Source organism: Mustela nivalis, assembly GCF_964662115.1.
Source record: "Mustela nivalis genome assembly, chromosome: 6".
Classification (NCBI taxonomy): Eukaryota; Metazoa; Chordata; class Mammalia; order Carnivora; family Mustelidae; genus Mustela; species Mustela nivalis.
The window spans coordinates 47,003,426-47,016,370 of record NC_139025.1 but is presented as its reverse complement, the minus strand read 5'-3'; the positions used below and the strand labels follow the sequence as shown (position 1 = coordinate 47,016,370).

General features: G+C 41.4%; 1 protein-coding gene and 1 pseudogene across 4 annotated transcripts in view; both read left to right on the top strand.

Moving 5' to 3' along the window:
* Positions 1-12,945, top strand: part of GNG2 (G protein subunit gamma 2) — a 115,992-nt gene that overhangs the window by 84,532 nt on the left and 18,515 nt on the right. For all 3 annotated transcript variants that reach the window (XM_082735202.1, XM_082735200.1, XM_082735201.1), the window contains one exon: positions 6,083-6,198. In XM_082735202.1, the coding sequence (XP_082591328.1) occupies positions 6,112-6,198 (87 nt within the window). In that variant the 5' untranslated portion in view covers positions 6,083-6,111. The remainder of the gene's footprint in view (positions 1-6,082; positions 6,199-12,945) is intronic.
* Positions 2,311-2,938, top strand: LOC309866984 (protein S100-A10 pseudogene; annotated as a pseudogene). Its single transcript has one exon. The product of its transcript is annotated as a protein S100-A10 pseudogene (transcript).

Below are 12,945 nucleotides of genomic sequence, written 5' to 3'. Positions count from 1 at the left end.
CTCAAGGTGCATCAAAGACCTAAAGGTAAGAGCTAAACCTCTATAACTCTCAGAAGGAGAACATAGAGCAGAAACTTCACAACATTGGATTTCCTGGATATGACACCAGAGGCACAGGCAACAAAAGAAATTTGGACTTTATGAAAATTAAAAACTCTTGTGCCACAAAGCACACTATTAACAGAGTGAAAAGGCAATCTATGGAATGCAGGGAAATGTATTTAAACCCCATATATCTGAGAAGAGGTCAATATTCAGAATATATAGAGAGCTAAAACTCAACAACCAAAGAAAACCTGATTCAAAAATAGGCAAAGGTGGGAGGCGCCTGGCTGGCCTGGTTGGTGGAGTGTGCTGCTCTTGATCTCAGAGTTGTGAGTTTCAGCCCTACCTTGGGTGTGGAGATCATGTAAAAATAATAAAATATTTTTTTTAAATGGGCAAAGGATTTGAACAGGTATTTATCCAAAGGACATAAGCAAATAGTCAATAAGTACTTGAAAAGATGCTTGACATCACTGATCATTAGGGAATGCAAATGAGATACCACAATGAGATACCACCTCACACCCGTTAAGATGACCACGATCAAAAAAACAAAAATGGAAAATAGTGTTGGGAAGATGAGAAATTGGATCCGTGTGCACTTTTGGTGGGAATGTAAAATGGCATAGCTGCTACAAAAATCAGGATGGCTATTTCTCAAAAAGTTAAAAATAGATTTACCATATGACCCAGCAATTCCACTTCTAGGTATATAACCCAAAAGAATTGAAAGTAGGGTCTTGAAGAGATATTTGTACATCCTTGTCCATAAGAGTATTATTCACAGTAGCTAAAATGTGGAAGCAATGGAAGTGTTTTCAACAGATGAATGGATAAGCAAAATGTGGTATAGACATGTAGTGAACTATTACTCAGCCTTAAAAAGGAAGGAGATTCTGACACATGCTACGACAGATGTAAACCTTGAAGACATTATGCTCTGTGAAATAAGCCAGTCATGAAAAGATAAATACTGTATGATTTTACTTCTACGAGATACCTAGAGTAGCCGAAATCATAGAAACAGAAAACAGAAGGTGGTTTCTGGGGCTGAGGGACGGAAAGAATGGGACTTCCGTTTATTGGGTACAGAGTTTCTGTTTTATAAGATGAAAAGCATTCTGAGCGTGTCCGTGTGTGTGATGCATTGTCCAAGTACCTTCTTTCTCAAATAAATAAATAAATATTTGTAAAAATAAATAAATGTGACCCTTGACTTTTTCAAATTTAAATTCAATTAACATACAATGTATTATTAGTTTCAGAGGTAGAGGTCAGCAATTCATCAGTCTTATTTAATAGTACCAAGTGCTCATTATATCACATGCCCTCCTTAATGTCCATCACCCAGTTACCCCATATCTCCAGCCCCTTACTTCCAGCAACCCTCAGTTTGTTTCCTATGATTTAGAGTCTCTTATGGTTTGTCTCCCTCTCTGGTTTCATCTTGTTTTATTTTTCCCTCTATTCCCCTATTTTTCCTCTCCCGCATGCTCTGTTTTGTTTTCTAAATTCCACATATGAGTGAGATAATATAATTGTCCTTTCTGATTGACTTATTTCACTTAGCATATAACCTTCTAGATCCATTCACATCATTGCAAATGGCAAGATTTCATTTTTTTGATGGCTGAATAGTATTCCTGTGTGTGTGTGTGTGTGTGTGTGTGTGTGTGTGTGTGTACCACATCTTCTTTATCCATTCATCTGTCAATAGACGTGTGGGCTCCTTCCATAGTTTAGCTAATGTGGACATTGCTGCTATAAACATTGGGGTGCACGTGCCCCTTCAGATCACCACATTTGCATCTTTGGGCTAAATCCCTAGTAGGAAACACTAGATTCTTTTGGGTCATATAGTAAAACTAGAACACTGAGGATGTATCTTCCTAAAACTAAAACCAAAGTCTGTGTTTACTTTTTCTGCTAAGTCCATTTAGTTTTCAGAGGTTTTCTCTCCCCAACATTTCTAGACTTGCATCCTACCCCTTCTCTCTTCTTTTTCTATCTCAGCCCCCATCTCCCCACTTCTCTCTTCTCCCATGCAGAGGTCTTCTTCCATAGTAGGTAGAATGAAGTCCCCCCAAAGTGTCCATGTCTCCATTCCTGGAATGTATGACTACACTATGTTAATGGCAAAGGGCAATTAAGGATGCAGATGGAATTAAGGATGCTAGTCAAGCTGGCCTAAAGATAGGGAGGTTGTCCTGGGTTATCTGGGGTAGGGGGCAGTAGAGTTGCCAGGTTCTTAAAAGTGGAGGAAGGGAGAGTGCCGCGTTCCGCTCACTGGCTGCGCGTCCCACCCAGCCAATCGTCCCTGCTGCGCCTTGGGCCAAGGTTTCAACAGACCTCACCAAAATGCCATCTCAAATGGAACATGCCATGGAAACCATGATGTTCACATTTCACAAGTTTGCTGGTGAAAAAGGCTACTTAACAAAGGAGGACCTGCGAGTACTCATGGAAAAGGAGTTCCCTGGATTTTTGGAAAATCAGAAAGACCCTCTGGTCGTGGACAAAATAATGAAGGACCTCGACCAGTGCCGAGATGGCAAAGTGGGCTTCCAGAGCTTCTTCTCGCTAATCGCAGGGCTCACCATTGCATGCAATGACTATTTTGTAGTACACATGAAGCAGAAGGGAAAGAAATAGGCGATATTGAGCACCACTCCTACCCAATGAGAGTTCTTCCGAAGGGTCTCTTAAGGAATCTGTCACATAGCTTCCCTCTGTATAAAGAATTCCATTGGCAGTTGGGGACCCTCAGAAAATTTACAAATAAAATCCAACCCCCATTTGAGAAGCAGAGAAAGAAAAGTCAGATAAGCTTTTGATTTTTATATTGTTTGCATCCTCTTGCCCTCAATAAACAAATTCCTTTTTTAGTTCCTCACTTGAAAAAAAAAAAAAAAAAAAAAGTGGAGGAAGGGAGAGAGCAGAGTCAGAAGGGGATGTGACTGTGGAAGAGGTCAGAGTGATATGATGTAAGAATAACTCAACTCACCTTTGCTGGCTTTGAAAATGAGGAATAGGACCTAGAGCCAAAGAATGCCTGTAGCCCCTAGAAGCTAGGGAGAGGCAAGGAAATAGATTTTCCCTTACAGACTCCAAAAGGATTACTGCTCTGCTGATACCTTGATTTTTAGCCCAGTGAGACCTATTCCAAACTTCTGACCTCCAGAACTGCAAGATAAGAAATTCCTATTGTTTAAGCTCCTACATTTGTAGTAATATGATATGGTAGCAATAGAAAACTCATACACTTTCTATCTTAGTCTCCTAAGACAGAAAGCCATAACTTTCCCAGGAAACATGAATAGGCATTAGAACATAGAATTTCCTAGATACTCAAATGAAAATACTGGGTCATTTACTCAGGTGATGGTAAATCTATTGTCCAATGGCAGAAATACTCTTAATAATGGTGGTGTAAACAAAGTGGGTACTTATTTCTCTTCACATAGATGATAGCCAGTTCACAGCTGGCATGGTGGCCCTACAGTGCCAGTATGTGCCAGATCCTTCCTGCTTACCCCCAGAGTATAAACCTAAAGGTTCAAGGTGAAACTCTGTGGTCAACAAGACCGTCTTCCAGGCCAGTATCAGGAGGAGGGGGAGGCAAAGAGCACACCCTTCTCCTTTCAAGGGCACTTCTGCTTATTACTCATTGGCCAAAACTTGGTCGTCTAAGTTTACTGACCAGCAAAGGAGGCTGAAGAATGTATATTTCAGTAAAGTATGCCCAGCTAAAATTCAGGGTTCTCATGGGCTCTATGAAAAAGAAAAGCAAATTGTTATTACCAATAAAGAAGAGGAGAAGTGGTATTTGGAGGCAAGCTATGGTTTCTGACACAGGTTACTGTGTAATCTGATTTAGATTCAAGGGCAGATGAAGAGCTGGCCAGACTCCCACATCTCCCTCAGGCCCAATGAGGATTTGGCAATTCTGTGATAATCTATATTCTAGTGTGGTAAATTCTAGTTTGGAAGGAATGTTAGCTTCACAAAACAGTGTCCAGGGTCTTGTAGATCACGACTACTTCCAACTTTGGATGAATGAAAAGAGTTAGGCTATGCTTCCTGATAAATCAAGATTCCATCTTGGTCCTGTGACGTATTGCACGGGTGTTAGATTTTTGTTCGATCTGGGGACATGTAATTTCCTTGTGGGGCTGAGATGATTGGGTTCCTAATTATGCTGATGAAATCATAGTTGTTAAAGCCTCTTGTTGTTGTTGTTGTTGTTTTGGTTTGGTTTGGTTTTACATAAAGATCCCTCCACTGATCTTCAAGCACATGGAAGTAGAGCTCAGAGATCTCTGTGGCTTCAAAATCCCTTCAGTCTTCCTTTCCATTTTATTGTCTCTGATGCCTTTGAAAATAACTGGAGGGAACAGTTAATTATCTTTCAATTATACTATAAATGTTATGCTTTTGGGATGGCTGATTTTGCAGTTTTCTTTATAAAATAACACTATGAAGGGACCTCTTTGTTTACAAAGACTTATACATAATTTCTTCTTTTGCCTTGAAAAACAAGATACATATATATAAGAACCAAAGAAGGTAATTTACATATTTATGCTCTTTGGGTAATTAAAAATTGTTTTTTGATTTTACTGAATACGTAACAGTCTTGTATTGAATTTACCAGGGATTATATTTCATTTCCCAGGTTTTCTATGTGTCCTCTTTCCTTCTTGAGATGGTTGCCTGATTTTACTTTACCTCTGGATAAAAATATTCCCCAAAGCTAGCAGAAGTCACACTTTTTAATATGTCTTCAGAACAGGATTCAACTGTTGACTGAAGCAAGGCTTGAATGCCTCTCATTTCTTGGGTCATGCACTCCAGCTAAATTGCTGCTCTCAGACATTGCTTCACTGTGGGGTGTCAGTGACCTCAAAGAGCACATTTATACAGACCCAAAATAGCATATGACACCTTGACATGGAGCGAGACCTGATCAGAATGTGGAGGAAATGGGCCCTCATAAATAAAATAGGGTACTTTCCGTGATGAACAACAACAACAAAAATTGAGATGGTGGGTCAAGGAAGAATTAGAAGAGAAATGAAATTGGGATAGGACTTAAGTGGGTAGGGAAAGGATGGGGAGGAGATCTGGCAATCCCAGAGGCAAAGAAACCATCTCATAATTTACATAAATACAGAATTCCACTCTCTGAACATTTGTGTCCCATTTCCATATTTATAAAAGTAATAAGTCCATTATACTGAATACAGAATTCTGCTAGTGAACCCATTGATGTCATTAACAAGTTAGACATGGCAATCCTTCCCCCTTGACATTGCAGATGAAGAACTGTGAGAGAAGAAAATAGTTGTGTCTAGCCATATTTCAAATAGAATAGAGAGAAAAGGCTATATTTTTTTTAAATGCTGGATAAACAACACTGAAAAACCACACATCCTATGCAGCGTCTCTGCAGTGTGATAGACTGAGGTGGCTACAGTTAGCTAGAAAGTTAGTGTTGGAACCCACCAGCAGAACATTGTAAGCTTGGTATCTTTAGTCCTAAGGGATTACTTTACCATTCCTCTCTGCTTGCCTTTCATTCTTCATCCTCTGAGGGCACTGAAACAGAGTATCTGACCATAGTAGTACCTGAAAAATAACAACACTTATAACGTCTGCTGTCACCCTTACCATTTTGAGCTCAGTTCATACATTAAGATAATTTTAATGACTTTCTTCCTTAATTCAGCAGCGCATCTTATTCTAACTGATTTGGTAAACAATCTTCATTGTTTTTCCCTGAAGAAGGGGTAGAAGTGCAGAGGGGTGTGTGTGTGTGTGTGTTGGGGTGGGTTAGGAGGATCTGGAAAACCACAAGCACATGTCATCTCCTGGCCTGCCCGCAGTCAGACTTGGCACTGGACTGGGGCTGGAGAGGACTGGGAGAGCCAGGCCTCACCACAGCCACTCTTTCAAAGTTCCCCCATGCTGATGAACCTGTACATTTGGCAGCTCCTGAGTGCCCTGATGCATTCTTCCCTCCTGTGTTCTTTCCTAGTGTATCTGAAAAACTCACCCAGCATTCCAATGGCTAGCAACAATACCGCCAGCATAGCACAAGCCAGGAAGCTGGTAGAACAGCTGAAGATGGAAGCCAACATCGACAGGATAAAGGTAAGGACCACATCACCCACACAGACCCTCCAGCCTTCATTATAAGGAGCATGGTTTGCAGGCCTCTGTCCCTTGACTCCCCTTCTATGGAGAGTGATGAAAGCAGTGAGAGCAAGAGAGAAACTTAATAATTAGGCAAAAAGTTCATTTTTCTAATGTGCTTTATCTTCTCCAAATTTCTCCAGAATAAAATGACAGCATAAATTAAAACTGGTTCTCCACGTAGAATTTAAAACAGAATAATAACGGCAGAAGAGACAAACAAAAAACAAGATCATGGTTGAATTCTAGCCAAGGAAATTGGAGAAAACACAAAACTTACCAGCTGACCTCCCTGATTCTTTAGAGACTGTCTTTTCATTTGGGTTTTAGCTTTTCTGTCTTGGTTTAGGTTCTAAGGTTAATTGTCTATCTGTCATGATTAATCTTTCTCTTCACCACTGTAGGTTGTATTTAATAACTTATGGATTTTTTTCTTTCAAAACACAAAAATCACACATGGTCTCCCTAAGAAGTCAAACAACATAGCGGGCTAATGAAAGTATTTTATCAAATGGAACTTAGAAACATATCTCATTTTCTAAAAAATAAAGCTAGAACATTCATCCAAATGTGAAATTCTTTTTAAAACTAGAATATTTTTCCTATTTCCTCCATACCAGAGTTAGCAACCTCAACAACCCACCCAACCTTGGAAGTATGCTTCTAGAGCAAAGGTCAAAAAATTAAGGCTCATGAGCCAGATCAAGGTTTTATTAGAACAAACCCATTCATATACACATTGTCTATGGCTACTTTCTCACTACAATAGCAGAGCAGAGTAGTTGCAAGAAAGACAGTGTGGTCCACAAAACATAAAATATGTACTGTCTGGCCTTTTACAGAAAAGTTTGCTGACCCCCAGTCTAGAACAGTGGTTCTTAGCTCACCTGTACATTCACATTACCCAGGGAACTCTAGAAAGATCAATTCTAAGACCATACTCTAGAACAATTAAATTAGAATCTCTTGGGGTATGAATCAGGCATCAGCTTTGGTCCCCCCTCCCTTTTTTTTAAGTTGTCAGTTAGTTTCAATGTATAGCCATGGTAAAGAACCTAGGGAGGGGCACCTGGTTGGGTCAGTGAGTTAACTGTCACCTTTGGCTCAGGTCATAATCCCAGGACCCTGGAATCAACCCCCAAGTGGGGCTCCCTGCTCATTCATTGGTTAGTCTGCTTTTCCTTCTCTCTCTTCCTCCTGCTCATGCTCTCTCTGTCTCTCAACTAAATAAATAAAGCCTTAAAAAAAAAAAAAGAAGAAGAAGAAGAACCTAGGGAAAAGATTTGCTCCTCCTCCTCCTTTTTTTTTTTTTTAAGTAAACTCCACACCTGATGTGGGTCTTGAACTCATGACCCTGAGATCAAGAGTCTCATACATGCTCTACTAACTGAGCCAGCCAGACACCTGGGGTTTGCTCCTTCTAACTCCCATCAGCTATGGACTGGAGAGTCTTTCTTCATAAAGAAGCTGAGCAAATATCCATAGGCATCTGTCTGTCCTAATCTTTTTTGAGTTCTGATAATGGGGCCATGTAGGCGCATCTTCTCTTCTTTCCACAGCTTTAACTCTTCTTATTCATGAATGAGATAAATACAGGGAACTCACCATTTGCCTTGCTCCTTTACAAAACCTTCCTCTTTTCCCTTTGCCTCTTCTTTTTCACTCTCTTGCTGAAAAAGTACAATGTGGAAGGTAGGCACAGAATCTGCTGCAAGAAGTGAGGGGGTTCAAAGACCATGGCATCAAAGAGTCATTTGGTTCTTCTTTTTTTTTTTTTTTTAAAGATGTTATTTATTTATTTGACAGACAGAAATCACAAGTAGGCAGAGAGGCAGATAGAGAGAGAAGGGGAAGCAGGCTCCCTACTGAGCAGAAAGCCTGATGCGGGTCTCGATCCCAGAACCCTGAGATCATGACCTGAGCCGAAGGCAGAGGCTTTAAACCACTGAGCCACCCAGGCGCCCTCATTTGGTTCTTCTTTGGGAGGGGTCGGGAGAGCGGAAGCTTCTGCCCATGGGCCTTCTGGAAAATGTCACTTTGCCTTTCAGGGTGGCCCAACTAAGATAAAAGTATTTGTGAAGCGCTATTGTGGTTGGCATTTTCTCTTACTGCTCAGGGTCCTCAGATCTGGCTCCTGAAGGAGGTTGTGATGGTGTTAGAGGTGATGAAAAGCCAGCAGTGGGAGGAAGAGGACGGAAATAGGCCTTTTCAACCATAAATCAGACCTCCATCCTCCCCCACCCGAATTACTGACTGCAGGGGGCTCCTAGTTGATCCGTGAAATCCATCTCAACCCTGTCTCCATCCCTGCCATCAATTATCCTCCACATTGCTACCAAAGAAAATTTTCTCTAAGAAAATCTCATTATGTTCCTCTCGCACAGAAAATCTTTTCATGATTCCCATCACCTATAAAATAAAATTCAAACTCTTTGACAGAATATGGAAGGTCCTTCTAACCTCTACCCCTCTTTTTGGCTTCATCCCCTTTTTTTGCCTGAACATTCCCTCTCCTCCTTTCTGTTCTTCTGCTTTAAACTCTGGCAATTCCGTGAAGACTCAGATCAATCATTACATCCTTTGAGAAGCTTTCCCAGACCCTCCTCATAAGGTTGAATTTGGGCCAGTTTTCCATTGTTCATTTATTCTTTTGTCTAATAAGTACTTTGTTGACAGCTTTTTAAACGGCCAGACCATGTTAGGTCCTAGAGATGCAGAGGTGGAGAGGGAGAGACGAAGACCTGGCTCTTGCCCTCAGGGATCTCCTAATTTAGGAGGGGGTTACAAAAAAATATGAACAAGACCTATCACATAAATAAGATATGCAGGAAGCATGATCACCAGATATTATCAGAAAGAAGGCAGCACCACACCCTGACTCCCTTCCTCTACTACTTCTCAAGACACCAGAGGCATGGCCACTATAAGAAAGAGAAAGCGTTTATCTAACAAACCGAGCACTAGGTGGTGATCTTACTAGGTGATCTTCGCATCCACATCTCTCGACCCTTGCTCTGTCGTTAGACCTCAAGTTGTTGGAAATACAGCGGCAGCTTGTCACTCAGCCTTTGTCCTGCACATCAGAGCCAGGCAGGCATGCTGTGGTGAAGTGTCAGATTATTTTTAGTTCAAGCTGTTGGCTAACCTGCGACTGTGTTGACAGAGTTGTCAGCTAGCTGGTTTAGGGTTTGGCTATTTGCCTTCAGGACTCCCTTCAAAGGCTTCTGAGCACTCAGGCTTCTCCACCTACTTTCCCTGCATGATCCTGTCGGCAAGAAAGGGCTTTTCTCTGAAGATCCCATGTATGTGATTCTGCAGGCAGAGAAGTGACCGCTTCGAGTTCTGTACAGCAGCAGTGACATTATGTACATCTGGCAGAGCCCACTGTGACTGAGGCCGTGAGAAGCAGGGGACAGGGGACACAGCTGGCACTGGTGCTTCGAGAGTCCCATCAGCAGGGGCGGCCTCATCCCTCCTGCAGCCTCCAGGATAACTCGGGCTGCAGAGAGAAGCTGTACCATAACAAGATCTGAATAGTGTATTCATTTTTAAACCTTGTGTCCTATCGCTCTGCATCACAGACCCCGGGAGAATTGAGCTAATGAACCCATTATCTGTTCATAAGCCTCAGGCATATATAAATTATACTCCCAGCCTTTCTGTGTTTCTTTGTTAGCATTTCATTCAAGGACAGAAAGTAAAGAGAAATCAAAGGAAGCTGAGAAGGGATCTAGGGACAGGGACAGAGAGGGGCGTAGAGACTGTGACACTCAGATGTATGAGACAGCAATATAGTCACAGAGATGTGGAGCAAAGACAGATGAAAGGAAGCTTTTCCTTAGAGCACAAATTGAGAGAGCATGTCCAAAAGTAAAGGACAGCAGGTTTCGGTGAAGTCTATTTATTCACCACTCTGGTAGGGCTCGTTGGGTTTCTAATAATAGAAGCCTAGGCCAAGTTCACTTAAGCAGGAAGAGGGGATTGATTATAAAAGATAGAGTGTGTCTCAGATTCCAAGAGCAAAAATGTAGCCAGGTAAGCCATAGAAATAAGAGCTGGAAGACCATCAGAAACCAGGAAAGCTCTGTTACATGCCCTTGCCTCACTCTGTGCGTCTGTCTCTTTCTTTTCCTGGGAAGAATAGTTTTCTCAGCTTCCTGTTCCATGTGGCAGACATGATGGCTGCCCACGGCTCCCAGGATCCCATGTTACTTCCAGCGCCATGAAGAAAGAGATAGGTTGATTCAATTATCTTTAGTCTCAAGTGCCTGTTTGCTAGAATGGCATCTCTGTTCTAGTCGAACGAGTGAACCATCTGCAGTTCAATCAACGGACATTAGAATCAAACCACAACACTGCTCTAGGAATTAACCCACACTCCATCGTTAAGGAGGAGTAAGAATCATTGTAAACTAGAAAGATGCTCTTTGACAGAGGGCATCGTTAGCATCATGAAAAATAATGTAGATGTAAGAACAAAAGAAAGCCAGGGCCAGAAGCATGGGTGAAATGATTGCTTCTAAACTAATTGGATGCTCCATAAATTGACCCCACATAAAAATGTCAAATGTCTTTCTCATTTCTCCCAAGTATTCCTAATAGACCTTTCCATCTTGTTCCCCTTATTATCCCAAGAGTATGCTATGTCAATTCCCACTCCTCTGGTTATTCTGCGTTCCTCAGTGAGAATGCCCTTCCCCTCATTCTTTTCCTGTCTACTACAGACTGAATGTTTGCCTCTCCCCACCCTCTCAAGATTTTGTTGAAACCCTAACCACCAATATAATGATATTTGGGGGTGGGGCATTAGGAAGATGATTAGATTGGGAGGGTGAGCCCTCATGAATAGGATTAGTGTCCCTAGAAGAGACCCCAGGGAGATCCCTCATCCCTGCCACCATGCAAGGTAATAGTGAGAAGACATCTGCAAACCAGGAAGTGACGTCCACCAGACACTGAATCTGCCAGCACCTCGATCTTAGACTTTGCAGTCTCCAGAACTGTGAGGAATAAATTTCTGTTGTTTGTCATCCACCCAGTCTAAAATATTTCGTTCCAAAAGCCCAACCAACTAAGATCCTCCCCAAATCGTACTCCCCAATCAGGGGTCAGCTCCAGTCCCCACTTGTCCATGAATATTTTGCCATTCTGACTATGTTTACTAATTGGTTTCATTTTCATCAAATAAATTTTTCCATAAGACTATACAGTCCTCAGGGCGCCTGGGTGGCTCAGTGGGTTAAAGCCTCTGCCTTCGGCTCAGGGCATGATCCCAGGGTCCTGGGATCAAGCCCCACATCAGGCTCTCTGCTCAGCAGGGAGCCTGCTTCCCCCCACCCCCCACCCCTCCGCCTGCCTCTCTGCCTACTTGTGATCTTTATCTGTCAAATAAATAAATAAAATCTTAAAAAAAAAAAACAAAAACTACACAGTCCTCAAAGTCAAAGACCATGTAATTTACTTCTCTGTACCCTTCAGGGTGCTGGTGTACAGGCATTTAAGAAACTTTTTTTTTTTTTAGTGGATAGCTTCAAGTTCATGTACTTAGAATGTCACATAACAGAACATCAGAAGCTATATTTCACATGACATTTCCAATGACATTTATGGTTTAGGAAATTGCAAGCATGGTCACATTGGCCAAATAAAAGTGTGGTCATAGGGGCACTGGGTGGCCTAGTCAGTTAAGTGTCTAGCTCTTGATTTTGGCTTAGGTCATGATCTCAGGATCCTGGGACCAAGTGCTGTGTTGGGCTCTGCACTCAGCAGAGAGTCTGCTTGAGGATTCTCTCTCTATCTCTCTCTCTCTCTCCCTGGAAAAATAAATAAATCTTAAAAAAACCCCACAAAACTGTGATCATAGGAGAAAATTCATTGAAATACAAAAATGAAGAGAGTACAGTAAATACTTTCATGTGTTGTGTTTGATTATAAGAAGCCAGTATTTATTGTATACTTTCTTTTTATAATAATTCAACATAAAAACAGATTGATTTTCATAACTGACAAATATGTATAAATTATCAAACACAAACGTTTCTAACGATTGAATCATCTTTCTGATGACTGACTCATAAAAGGTTGGAATTGAGCGTCACAGAAAATGGTACTGAGAAATGGACCAGTTAGACATCATCCTTGGTAGTAGAGAAAGGACATAGATCCTAGGTTTGGGACTTTTGAAGTATTTTTTCAGAATTTGAAATGAAATATATAACATCTCTTCTCTAAAATGCTTGCATTTGAGGGGCGCCTGGGTGGCTCAGTCGATTGAGTGTCTGACTCTTGGTTTCAGCCCAGGTCATGATCTCATGGGTGGTAAGATTGAGGCCTTCATCCAGCTCCATCCTTGGTGGGAAGTCTGCTTAAAGATTCCCTCCCTCTGCTTCTCCTGCCACTCACACACTCTCTCTCTCTCTCTCTCTGAAATAAATATTTTTGAAAAAATGCTTGCATTTGATTGGGGAGAATGAGATACTACCTCCTCATTGACCAGTTGAGAGTATTTTTAGAGATAATAAAATCAGTGTAGTATGTCAAAGGACATAAAGAGGAAGGGGTCATATTCACAGTTGGCCAGTCCTCATTCATTCAGTTTGCTGAAAATGAAGCAAAAAACATAAAATTGAACTCACACATACATTAGTAACTAAGCTTGACACTTCATTTTTATGAGAGTTGATATAACTTTTAAAAAGTTCCGTA